Consider the following 14,278-nt stretch of genomic DNA (forward strand, 5'->3'; position numbering starts at 1 on the left):
AGTAGTTAGAAAATAGACATCTCTGCTGTGGTCTGTGAGCAGTATAAAGTCTGTACTATTCATAAGATTAACTTGTAAGAGGATATCACATTTTACCACATTTGCTGACTTTGTATTAACTCATCATAAGCTCCTGATTTTCCAACATATCTCCTCAAAACATCAGGTGCAGAGTGTTCAAAATTAATGAACACTCAATGTAAGACCAGTTGCGTGTCAAAAGCAGATTTCAGAATATTCAGGAGAATTCCCCTTTTTAAGAAAGAAATTTTTATTTGTCCATGAATGAAACCTGTTATCACAGCAACAGGAAACCTACTTGATCTGCCAGGCCATGCCAGATCTGTTAATGGCCTCATTCTGTCCCATGGGCACCAATGACAACTCTGAAACACGCAGGCAAAAACTGTCTGAACGTGCTTTCCCAGGCCAAGCTAGGCTGTTTTACACAGTCAGGACTTCTTCAGTTCCTTATCCACTGTGAGGATTACTGAAAAAGAAGTGCAGGTCCAAAGCAGGTGTGCACCTTGAAACCCATCTGCTGCGTATGGAGAGGCTCCTCCTACACTCTCACTGAACTGCAGGAATATAAATTTAAGATCCATTTACTTTAAGAACATAGTAATTACATATTCAGTAATTAGTACTATAAAATGTTTACAAGAAAGTTGTTGTCCACATTTGAAAACACAACTTTTTGGACATGCAAGTAGCAGATTTTTTCCTTGTATAGTGTCATAGGTACTCATGGAAGACTACATTAAAAGAAAGGTTTTAAGACAGCAAAAGCAAGAAAGCAAATTAGGAAAGGTCAGAATTCTGGTTATATATGCCGTCTTAATTTATTTTGTGGATGTACAATACAATGCAAACATAAATTGAATGATCATAACTATATTTTTATTTTAAAAGACCATAGCTCCCTTAATACATTTTATGGACAGCTAACTCAATACTTCATTTCTCTTTGTTGTACAGACCTTGCTCTGAGGACAGAATATAAATTTCCTCATGAGATTTTCTAAGATGCTCATCGCTGTAACGCGTGAGAGCTGCACAAACATTAACTAATTTATTTTATGTTATAAGGGAATGATACAGCTCTCAGAATGCAAATGATGTTCTGATACATGCAGAGATTACATTCAGAAGTATTCATACATTACAGGCATCCAACTTGAGATGCTTAAGACTTCATTTTTCAGAACACTTGAGGTTATACAGTGCTTTATAAGCCCTGTGTTCAGCTCCCTGTGGCTGAGCATTCAGCATTTGTGCAAATGAGACCACAAAGTCTCAAGACAAGAACCCAGAATGCAAGGGGAAAACAAAGAATGTGAGAAGTTTGGTTTAAGTGACTCGCTTTGTGTCAAAAAAGGTTTCAGTGCTTGAGAGCAGAGATAAAACTCAGCTACCCAGCACAGCTTTCACAACAAAACCAATCCTTTTATTCTTGCTGTCACATGCCTCATTCTTCCCATGTTTTCTGTTTTCTTCAAATCAAGTTTCTATTCTCTAGCTGTGATTACCAGAAAACTCCTAAATGTCTGTCCTTTCCATTGTCCCTAGAAAAAAATTGGTATGTATCTGCACAGTTCAAAACTGCAAATACATAAAAGGATCACATTAAGATTGCACTTAGGAGGGCTTTAATAACAGCTTTTCTTAATTTTTGAGTGTTTCTTCCTGAAAAATTTGTAATACTTTCTGAACATTATGTGCATGTGTGTAAATTTATATGTATATACCTTCAAGGTTTAAAAAAAAAATTGTAACAATATTCCATCATGTGGCATCCCACTAACACCTGCTTGGGTCACTAAGAGGTGTAACTTTTAGATCCATGAGGAAGACCTCTCCTTTTTGCTAGCAGAGAAACTGCCTGCAGCCCCGAGCTGTCATCTTCTGTGGGAAGGGACATGTCATGTACGCTGGCAGACATCTGCTGTCAATGAAGGAGTGGTGAGGGTCTGACACATCAGGTCCACGCTGATCCTCAGGGATCATTTGTCTCCCAAGACACTTCACTTAACCTGTTTCATGACCTGACCTGCCATTCAACCTTTCCCACCCTGTGTCTTGAACACTACAACCCTGACCGTCCTGCTGTGACAGCTCACTCTTACATCCCACACCCAGCGATTCCTGCCCCAGTTCTTTGGCCAGCCACAGTCAGTCCCCTCCCGCTCTGCTGGCCTCATGCTCAGCTTCACAATCCTCACCGTATCTGGCATGGAGAAGGAAATTTTATACACAGGTTGAATCCGTAAAAAGAGTTGGGTTCGTATTTTATACTCCATATGATGCACTACTTAAAAATCACCTGGATATTTTTTTTTGTCTAACAGATTCCTTCTACTGGAAGGACCTAGGACACTGGTGATAATCTTTGCTGACTTCTCCTCACTATGAACTGTATATTTTCTTTCTTTTGGTCTTTTACACTAAGGATCTGAAATGCTGTGGTTTTGAAATGCTGGGGTTTCAACCCCAAGCCCCAAATTAAGGTTGACATATGGGTGATTCCCACAGCCCTTCACAAAGGGGGGGTGAGGTTACCTTTAGGCTTCCCCCCAGGGTGGTGCTGGCCTTGCAGACAGAGCCATTGGGTAAATGAGCCCCAGGTGTCTGCATTAAGTGAGCAAAGGTCAGGTGTCCCACTTAGGGGTAAAAGCTGGGACCCCTTGCAGGCAGGGGCAGTGTCTGTCTGTGAGGTGGATGCACTGTGCAGAGTTCCCTGTTGGGGAAGGGCCTCCTGCCTCCCTGGGACTGGGCTCCAGTCAGGTCTGACTTTTGTAAATGGGCTGTGTGGAGATCCAGTATGTGGCTTCCTTGGTCTTATGTGTTTGGCTCGTTGACTCAGTTGTCTCCCATCCCTTCTACGGGGAAACTGCATTTCACCATTTATTCCACCCACTGTTGGTTGTGGGGTGTCATTGTTGGGGTCAGTGGGATTGATGTCAATTATGTATAATCTGACTGACTTGTTTGTACCCCCAGTACTCACCAATGTACTGACCCTTTTGTATCAAATACAATCTGGTTATTGGTTCATCTTTATGCTAGGCCTAATAATTGGTAAAACAGCATCATATACTATGTGGTGTGAGGAAGCATTTGGAGTCTCATAAGCTACCTGGAGAGAGTATTCCCTAAAACTTGGAGGCTAAATGTCTATTAAATTATTGTCCAACCCAGTAGGTTCCTTTCAGATCCTCATTCTTAATGCCAGCCTCTCTATGATAGTGATATTTCTATACCTCTTGATTCTACAGGTCACATTGAAACCAATGCAGAGATACTTTTCATAAATCAGTGAAATACAACTGTTTCTAGAGTTAAATCATTGGTATTAGATGGACACAACATCATAAAAAGAGGGGGTTAAGGAAAAATGCAAAGGATGACTTCATAAACTGACAAGTAAGAAAGAAAAGGGGAATTACTAACTCTAAATATTACAAGGATTGTGGGATAAATGTAGCTTTAATGAATAAACTATCTCAAGTGTATATTTAATCTGAAGTGCAGCATTTCCTCTGACAGTGTCTTGGCAGTAGGGGAAATGAATGTTGGCTTGGGGACTTCAAGGGAAAGACAGCAGCTACTGAGTCATCAGATCACCCCTCTAATACCTGGCTGTGCCTCAGAGGCATCACTACTTGCAGAGCCCTACTTAGTCATATTTGTGAAAGATGACAAAGGAAGTGGCACAAATTAACATGACAGAACAGTAGCAACTCATGACATACCAGAAAGGATATTTAATTTTAGATTTCTAAATATTTCACAAGTGTTTTGAGTGTCTGTATAGCATTTGTTTGAATACTGTGCAAGGTATCCAGTATAGCCTTTCTTCTGCTTTTCTGTTTTTTAAGAAACTGCCTCCTGGCTTTTCAGGTGTACACATTGCCTATATCATATTGTTTAATAGAATAAATTAAGGCAAGTAAAGCAGAGATTTCCACTTTATATTCCCCCTATTTAAGTGTATTATTTTCATCTCTCACTGTTCATTAATACAGTTGTGTTCAGCTTTGCACCAGGTTTGTGCCATTTTAGCTACATGACTCATTGTTCAGAAGGCTTTTGAAGTCCCATATCAGAAGTAGGAGAGGGAAAAAAACCCCATCCTTAAAAAGTATCCTGTCATCAGCTTTAATCAATTTTAACAGCCTGAAAATCTTGCTAGTGGTAGCAAGTTCTATTAAGAAAGTAAAAGCATGCACAGGGAAATGGATCACAGCAGAGCTCTGGACATGTGACAGGTGTGTTATGGCATAGTTAGAATTGAAATTTAGCTGTTTTTTTCTTCTTTGCAAATGTTTGGGTAAGTTTCAAATGAACTAATATGGGATAAATGAGTAATCAACTCTGTACCTCTATGTCCCCTGGGAACTTTGCACTGATATAATTCAGCCACAAAATATTAAAGTACTGAAAATAGCACATCCGCTTAGTGACAGGACAAGTTACTCACAAAAACTGATCTAAATTATTAATATAAAAACTATTAGAAAAAATTATTGGATTTAAACTAATTAGGACACTTGGAGTTAATGCTATTGCTTCCTCTCTCTGTTTCCTAAGCTCTGAGGACTCAAAATTTTACATATGAGCTAGAGAAAGTCAAGAATTATTTCAGAATCACCATCCTTGTGGTCCTGTATCTGAAGGACTGTAGACAGAGAACATGAGCCACTACCTTTATCTACCTGGAATGACAACTGTATTCAACGGAGATGCTTTATGACTCAGTGTGAGATGAGAAACTAAGAAAAACAGCCTGGGAAAGCAAAAGTTGAGACTGATGGAAGAAATGCCTCAAACACTTGCAAGACAGAACTATGAGTGACAGGGTGCCTTCTGTGGAGGTCAAAGCTGATAAGGCTGCCTGAATAACACAAGGTGCAGCTGGAGGGGGAAGCCCTGTGGAGACAGGATGGCTCTGTTCTGGGGCACCTGGGCAAACTTCAAGGGCCATGTGTCTAGTGAAGGAACTTTACTTCATTATCCACAAAATGCATATTAAAGTTAACACCCCTCAATATGCTAACAAAGGCTGACATGATCATGCTAATTACATCATCCCATGAAACACTTTACCCATCCCTGTATACATGGGATATGTAGGTATGTGCATCGACCTAGGGGACGGACCCAAGGAAAGTGTGTATAAATCAAGGGGGGGAAGAAAGGGGCACCCCCGCTGGCCTGGCCTGCCTGGAGAGAGCAGTGAAGCAAAGAAGATGGATGCCAGCAAAAAAGACAGCTGCCTCCTGGAACCCTTGCCAGCGGAATCAGCGCAGGAATCCAGACCGGTGACCTGTATTCCCCCATTCCCTCTATCTCCCTCTTTTCCTTTTTCCATTAAGAAATGCAAGGCATATTGTATCACTTACCACAACTTGCTATATAGTTAGCCAATTATCATGTGTTCAATTAGTACATTGTGGGTAGTTAATAAATGCTTGGAGGCTTGTTGTCCGCTCCATTGGGGATGTGAGAATCTGAGTCACTTGTCCCCCTTGTCTGAGTGGGACGTAACACCCAGCCATTGCGTAGCAGCTCTTAGAAGGTAGGGTAGTTTTTTGGTAGAAAGCTCTCAGACCATATTTTATATCACTTAAAAAGAAAAACTCATTTCTTTATTCAAACTTTTAATCTACAATGACTATGCTTATGCTGCTGTCAAAGAAATGACTGCAGCTTATGTAGTCATTAAATGTTCGTGATAAATTATCTAGCCTGGATTCAATGACAGTGGAAGAGTCGGAAGCATCAAACTGCTGTTGTGTTTATCTAGCTTCTATTGCAGCCCTCACTGAGGTCCTTGGCTCTAGGTACCTGCAGCAAAAGCCTGCTCAGTTGTGCCTGCAGAACTACTCTCATATTTCACTGCAGTATAGATGTGATTCAAATTATGGCCCTACATATAATGCATTTATTCATTTACCCATTCCTGTTGTATGTTAAATTTTGAGGGGAGAGAACATCACATATGCAGTATTGGATGGCAAAGTGAAAGTTTCTGTGTAACTCCTTGTCAGAGAAACCTTAAGGCACGGCCATTATCACACAGAAGATAGATTAAAATGTTCTCTTGATGTCGAACCAAGGACCCTAGTGCTCATCAGCTCAAGTCAAGATCCCTATCAGTGTATGATAGAATATTATGGGAATGATTTGCACCCACATGTGCCAGATCAATTTTGTGTTGACAGTTTACAGTTTACTTCATTCTTTTATATTCTGATGGGATCATCCTGCACCAGCAAAGCTGACTTCCAGGGAAGTCTTAAGGAAAAGACAATGGATATGAAGCATACATTTCTTGAAGAATTTCATTACTTTTCTAGTTAAACTGGATTTAGCTTAATCTAAACCAGAAGCTTCAGCAAAGTACATAAAAGCATGAGTCAACATTTTTCTTTTGCCAAAGCCACAGTAACAAATTCTTGCTCTAATGTGGACACCAACCACTTAGATGTGGCTGAAGGTACAGCTATGGACTGGGAAGTTCATGAAACTTCTTGATGAATTTGGAGCCCAATTCACTACTCAGAGCCTGGGTAGAGTTTAAGTAATACTGAAATTCAGGACCCTACTGAAGTTTTGCATTAAACAGACTTTATATTTGAATCCAGCAGTACAAGTTTACCACTGTAACAGATGGATGGTGTTTTTAAAGGTTTTCACAAGCAGGGAGGCAGTCTATGTCCTTCCTTGGGAGAGTTGATTTTGTATTTTCTTTGGTCTTAGTGAAAACAGCCTGGAGCTGGCACTGGTAGTGGTCTTGCTGTCTGTACCACTGATTCCTCTAGGGCTTCCGAGGACAGTTGGCAAAGCCCAACTGTGGTTGGGCCAGCCCTAGGAAGCACAGCTTGGGAAGCATGTGTTAAGTATGGCCTGGGAGATCCTCAGGCTTCAGCTCAATGAGCACTTTAAGCTGGTGTAACCCTGCACTGCTGCAGAAAGACTCCATGCACTCTTCCCCTTTCTCTGGCTACTTCTTCCAGTTTCCCCTCTTGCACCTCCTCCCTTCTGCTGGAACAAGCTAAAAAGGTTGGAAAGCTGACCTACGCTTAAATTAACACCGAAAAAGTAAATGGTTGCTTTTCAGCTTGATCTGTTCTGTCTCGATAGTTTATCAAGTGCCTGAACTGATGCTTGTGCTGGTGCAAGGGAAGGAATAGCACAGGGACAGAAGGTAGCAGCTGGGCAAAGGGAGGATTATTGCTTATGCTGTCTTGAGGTATTCACTGAATCTAGCCTGAGGGTGAACCTAGACAAGAGGCTGAGCTGACAGTTTGTAGCTTGCAACAAGGGAATTCTTGCATCTCCTCCTTTCCCTTCCTCCTCTGGCTGCTGTTCATGACTCTGTAGTCCCAGTCCCTGCCTTACGCTAGCCCTGCCAGCCATGGGGAACCTCACAGACTGGATTCAGCTCACCAATCTAGCAAAAAACTCTCCACTTTTTGCTAGGTTTGTTTTCCTGATGGTTTAGGAGTGGAACTGGCTTACTGAAGGGTTGAGTTAACTGCTGCCAGAATTGGTGGAGAGGGTTTGGATAAGTAGTCAGCCAGGGAGAACAGTAGGAACAGGGAAGCATGCGAGCCGCCTCCTTCTGCTGGTGTTGAGCTGTGGGGCTGGTTCCAGACCACCTGTGTACTTTCACTCTTTAGATTTCAGGATTTGACTCAAATACTCCTATTTCATTAGGAACCTTATGTTAGTCTTGATCTTCCCAAGTAGTGACTATTTGCACTTACTATAGCTTGAGCTCTTAAATATATGCTTAAAGTTAAATCAGAATGTGAGCTCATTTAAATCTGAGGATAGAGTATCTCGTTGAGGTGTTTGTTTCTTTAATTGCAAGTTTTCTATCTCTGCTTTAAAACTAATATAGTCTAAAATGTTCATTTACATTGGAAAAGATATAGGAACAGTCAACATCTGTTGTGTTTCATTTGAAAACTAAAGCAGAGCTTCTACCACTGAACAGCAGTGCTGAACCTGAGGGGCAAGAGATTTTGTGGTATTGCACTTCAGACAGGAATTTCCTACATAATTTTACAGATGTTTACCCTCCCTTGCTTCTGATATCTTATGTATAAAAATGGAGCACATGAAGCAGAAAGGTGAGTCATCAATATATGGATGTATATACACTGTTGCCCAGTTCTCCAGCCACAGGTAACAGATAACAGTATTATTATTTACATCAATCCATTTTCAATTACTTACAGTCTGCTTGTGAAGCTTAGCTAAGTTGAGTATAAAGAACCTTGGGTGTACTTTTTGTTCACTTTTTAAGACATGACAAAGAATTACAGGATTTCAGGCTTGACTACAAAAGATGAAGCTTTTTAAGTATTTGTTTAATGAGTTTTCCCCAGTAGACATTTACCTCACTCTTTTGTGAGAAAAAAACCCAACAGCTTTAGCCTCTTAAAATCCATTACTGACAACACAACTGAAATGTTTGAGTTACAGACACTGCCAGGCAAAGACATAATATTCATCCATTCAGGAGAGAGAGACTGTGGGGGTGGAAAAGGGCTATTTTTTGTTGGCAGTTTCCTTCACAGTTCCTGGCTATGTTGAGAACATGTGAAAAAAATTTGTGAAGCTTCAAGTCACAAGCATCAAAGACAATTTACAATTTAGCAATCCTTGCTTCTCTCTTTTTAAGAGGAAGATGTAGCTAAATATAACTTGACCGTTACAACTTTTTTTTTAAATGCCTGCTTGTCTATTGTGAAGAGAACAATAATTTGTATTTCTTTTCTTCATTTATGCATAGTTTAATTATAGATGTTCCCATGACCCATCTAGGTATTTAATTCTTTACAGAATCTTACTAAGGACTTGTATCACGGTCATAATTTTGGCAGCACTTTAGGTTACCCATTCTTGATAGCTTCCAAAATCTTGGAAATGCCCCTCAGTAGTCTTAAATTTGCAAAAAGAAATGAAGACCTGTAAAGTTTCTACAATAATAACATCTAGCATTTTGAAACCAAGAAAATTCTGCTTTGTAATATGACAGGCTTTAAAACCAACTGCAAAAAAAAAAATAATAAAAAAAAGAATATAAAGGAGACTTACCACAACTATATATCGAGGCCTAAACTGGATGGTTCCAAACAAACCCAAAATGACAACTATTATTTGTAGGAAATTGCCAAGGATAGGAGCCCACTGGAAACCAAGGAAGTCAAAGATCTGTCTCTCTAATGCTGCCAGCTGTAAGAAAACACATAAACAGAATATCCACTTTTTAATTATGGGTGAGACAAAACACTTCACGTTTTGTTATTTGCACCAGGCTTCATCAGAGAAAAGCATGGCAAAATTCTGAAACTACAGTTCCAGCATGTTGCCTTTGTCATCATTGTTAGTACACTGATATCTGAAGATAGCTACTAGTCAACATACAGATCTTCTAATGAAAAAGCACTTGGAAAAAAAGTTAAGAAAATATTTGTAAAACCCTCATATAATACAAAAATACCTGTACAAAACAAATGCAGACAAGTTTTATCTTGTTCTTGTATGCTGGAAACTCTAAGGCTTGACAATATTTATTTGAATATAAAAGTTGTCAGAAGCTCACCTAGACTGAGCAAAGCCATGAGGACCTTACTGTTGTTATTGAAGTATCATCATGCTCCCTCCCTTCCCCATGTCTTCGTTTCCTTAGATTTCTTCACTAAACTTGACTGCAAGTTCTTCAATCTATTCCTAAAGGAGAGAGATTTTGGCCAGAAAGGGCAGAGGGGACTCAGAGGAGTCCCATATGTGGCTATTGGGTATGCTCTCGAGACTTCCCTAAGGCAGGAAAATGCTGGGACCTCCTTGCTACCTGAGGCATGGAGGTAGGCTCAGGGAGTGAAAAGCTGTACAAACTGATGGAAGACCTTAGAGTAAGCAGCTTCAAAAACAGCATCCAAATGAGCTATCTGTGCAATGCCAAAAGCTTCTAGGTTACTTTGGGCAAGCGCAAATCAGACACGGTGGCAGCTTAATGGCTCTCTTCCCACTGTCCTCATGGAATTTCAGGAGTGGATTTAGTTGTGTGTGGAAATGGAGGAAGCTAAAAAGCATCAACCTTCATCCTCGTATCAGCAGGTTGTTCTTAGGTAATTGTGCATTTCTGAATGTTGAACAAAACTCCTCAGAAAAGCTAGATTAAATTACTTCTGCAAACACATTTGCCACTCATTTTTGTCAATCCAGTCTATTGTTCTATAGTAAAATCAACTTTCTTAGCACCACACTTGTTAAAGCTTAAAGTGATTTCAATATTTCTCCATCCATAGAAAGATATTTCTGAGCAGCTAAACAGAATCCTACTGAGAAACAAAGTGTGTTTCTGTGCTTGCTAGAATTTATTACACATCTACTTGATTTTACTACATTGTTACAAACTCTAAAATTTACTGAAATATGCACTTAAAATATTTATAGCTGAGGCAGATGGAGTAAGCATGGCCCTATGAATACCAACCAAAGTATTATCATATGTGGGTATTTCACAGAAAACATTTCATTTTACACATAATGGCCAAATTCTCCTCACTTACAAGATGGGTCTAGGTGTCCCTCAGAGCAGAATGCATCTTTTCTGTCCAAAAATCATCCCTTATACCAGTCATAAAAACCACATTCTCTATGCTGAGGTTAATAAATATGATAGATCTAAACAATTAAATGAACAAAGGTTGAATCATCAACTTGATGCAGGTCCTCTGCAATCTGTGAAGTTACACTGACTTTTACCAGCGAAACATCTGGCCCAGTATGTATAAATGAAAAATTATCACACAGCAGACAATGTTAAAATGATGTTATCCTCTTGGACACGTAAAATATTCTCATCTTAACAGAAATTATCTTATCCTTTTTATGACGAAGGTAAGGGAAAATCTCAGAGGGAACACCCCTCCCATGTGAATGAAGCCACTGGCTCATGTGGCATTGGCTATCTACCTTGTTTTTTCACACTCTGACCTCTCTTCTTTTAAGTTATTGACCATCTAGATCAACAATTTGTTTTCTTTCCCAGATATGGAAATGAACCACATAAGTTAATGACCAAATCCAGAAAATGACATATTTACATGGACCTCAGACAGAATTTCATTGCCTAATGGTGTGGTTGTCTCCTTCCTGGATGTATGTGGGCATCCTAACTGGTACACAACAGTGACACCGATGTCATTCTTATAATGTCTTCACCTTGTAGCAGACTTACAAGCATCACAATAATGGCCTAGTTGGGACTTCACTAGTGACACCTCTGAATCACTTGCTTTTCCTACCAGTCTCTAATGAAGACAATTCTGGTGACCTCACATTTGGAAATACCCCTGCCTGTAGCTTCCCTAAACCACACGATACATCACACAGTACAGCACAAGGGTGCCCCAAATCCCATGTGTGAGATGATAGAGAGTTTCAGAAACTCTTTGGCACAGGTAGAACTCAGCTTCTGGTATTAGCAACAACATACCAAGAGTCCTGTATCACATAGGAAGACATTTATAACATCCATGACCAGAGCCAGAGCCTGTTTCATTCCCAGCACTACAAGCAGAGATCTGCCAGGGTCAGCAAGGCACCTAAATAATTCATAGACCACCAGTTTTCAGAGATAGTCGTCTTCCTGGAGCCTCAACATGACCAAGCAAGCAGAGGATGGAGTTGCCAAATCAGACTAGAATCTTCTTAACAGCCACCTCTACCCTGACATTCATTGAAATCTTCATGTAGCCTAGGCCTTCACCTGCACTAATAAACTGAGTGCGTCCTATAATGTTCCCAGAACTGAAGGCAGCTGGCTTAGGATTGCCTCCAGTAAAGTGTCCTTGTCTCGGAAACAGGGAAGCCATGTGCAAACTACATACCTACCTACTCAAAATGGTCCCTGGGCATGGGTGAACTGTCTGGGAAGCCCACCGGTCACAATGAACAAAATTAACATGACAGAGGATTCTAACAGCTCACTAGCATCCACAGTGGCATGCCACTGCCTGGCTTCTTCCCCAGGCACAAGTGAAATTGCTGGTGTAGAGAGCATACGTCTTAGCCAGAGTGTATATGGAGGAAATCCATTTCACACAGATGGTTCGGTGCAAGAGATGTCTGCCCTTAGACATTTTACGTAGTCTTGAAACACCAAGAGCTGTCTGAAAGACAAAAGCCTGCAGCAGAGATATTAATTCCTCAGCACGGGTATGATTGAGGCTATTCAGTACATTTTCTTTTCTTAAACTGGTCCTTAGGAGCAATTTTCAGAGCCATGTAGATCAGCACCTTAAATGCCTGAAAGACATAGTACTGTAACATCCACGAACACAGCCACTGCACTTTACCAACAGCACCATCTTAACAGGCTTGGTACTCAGCTCATGCTTAAACTCGATCAGACACAACATTTGCCTTCATGTGAACCTCCTTGATATCTGCCAAGCACATCTAGCAGGACTGGGCTCCCACAAAATAGCACAGTGGCCATAAGTACCCTCCCACAGATGATTGTACAAATGTGTATATGCACCGTAGATAGACACACATACACAAAAAATAGTCTTGTTATAGGTTATTGTGGTAAAGGCACCCACCACAAACACAGATAAATAAGGTTCAATATCCTCTCCTGCTGCTTATCGAGGTATCCATTCCTCATTTCTTACACCTATCCGTTAGGATACCAAGGGGGAGAGGGGGCTTCTCCTTGGAGCCATGTCACTGGCCAAAAAATAAAAATTTGTATTTAGTCAGTCAAAAAGAGCACAAGCAGAAACATGAGTCTACAGCCTACTGCTTATGGCACTTATCCGGGACTGGGAGAGCTGCTTGTATTTCTTGCCTGTAGGGCTCTTTATCTTATACACAGTGACAGCATGCAAACTACTGAAGGAATCCCGAGAGCAGGACGCCAAACATATAGCACCATTCCTTCCCCACTAACAAGTGCTTTCACCATCGGGCTATGCAGTGAGACTTTCCTGTGCAGCTAAGTCTCATTTATTTTATTCGTGTCGCCAACACAGAGTAATTTGTCTCATCCTGAAAGCCCACAGAATACTTTAGTGGGGGGAAAAAAAATCTAAAGAAAAGAAAGACGTAGGAGGCATGTCTATCCTGCTCAAATTGCTACTCTCTTCTAAATTATAAAACCGTCTTGCAGACAGCACAGATAGAAGTTAAAAACCTAATAATTCATGATAATGGCAGAGGAAACATTACGTTCTGGGTTTTTTTTATACCATGAGCAATATGCACTGCATAGAGAAAGCATGTAAGTGCTACTGCTCTTATGTCTAGAATTTCACCCAACAGAGTCCCCAGACAGAGGTGAAGGCCACAGAGTTTTTAGCTCTGTGCAAATGAATAAAAGCAGTCCCTAACCCAGTTTGTGATTCAGGTAATTCACTGCACAGAAATCATCAGAATAAAGGGAGGGAGACAAGTACCTGTGCACAATTACAGACTGGTTTTGCACAGATAGGAAGAGTCAGTACTATTTGTGTTTGCACAGATCCAAAATATCAATAGCCACAAGTGGCCACCAGACTAACCTATGCCACATGGTACAGTCAGAAAGGAGCAGACACTGTGACAGATAGTTTCACTTGAAGTTATGTGCATGTGAGTACTTTGAAATGTTTCACCAAAACCATTTTGACAATAAGACAGATATCAGCTTAGTAGAGCAGAGGAGCTTGAGGCTGAAGAAATGGGGTGTGCCTGATAGGACTTTCCCAACAAGCACATGTTGACAGAGACTGGCACCTCCAATACTTGTGATCACTAAGACAACGAAGTTTGGAGTGTCATCATAAATAGTTGTTTGATAGTGTTTTTTAATGTTTAACACAAAAATGGAATGAAAACCCAAACCTTTCTTGCAAATAAAAGAGGAGGGTTTCAGTTCTGGCAGATTATACTGGGGTCTGTTTTTAGTGAAAGCTATGTCCAGTTGTGTGAAAAATTTTCATGAGAACTTATAAAAATCTATCAAAGTTGATAGGAAATAACATTTTCTTATGATAACAACACTTGGAAAAAGAGACATAATATTTCTTATTACTGCTGCCAAGGGAGCGCTTTGTTATTTAGTCATCATCAGCACCGACAATCTTGTAATGTAAAGTGCACAACTCAGGAGACTAGGACTAGCAGTAAAATGCTCTAGTGGGACTGTATCAGATCACTTAATGAAGATGTGCCACATTTGTCTTGTTCTTTTACCTCTCTGTTTCACTAA

General features: G+C 40.4%; 1 protein-coding gene across 2 annotated transcripts in view; it reads right to left on the bottom strand.

The window, feature by feature from the left end:
- Positions 1-14,278, bottom strand: part of NKAIN3 (sodium/potassium transporting ATPase interacting 3) — a 385,999-nt gene that overhangs the window by 193,400 nt on the left and 178,321 nt on the right. For both annotated transcript variants that reach the window (XM_074897706.1, XM_074897705.1), the window contains exon 2: positions 9,112-9,249. In XM_074897706.1, coding sequence (XP_074753807.1) covers positions 9,112-9,249 — 138 coding nt within the window. The remainder of the gene's footprint in view (positions 1-9,111; positions 9,250-14,278) is intronic.

Source organism: Athene noctua, chromosome 2 (assembly GCF_965140245.1).
Source record: "Athene noctua chromosome 2, bAthNoc1.hap1.1, whole genome shotgun sequence".
Classification (NCBI taxonomy): domain Eukaryota; kingdom Metazoa; phylum Chordata; class Aves; order Strigiformes; family Strigidae; genus Athene; species Athene noctua.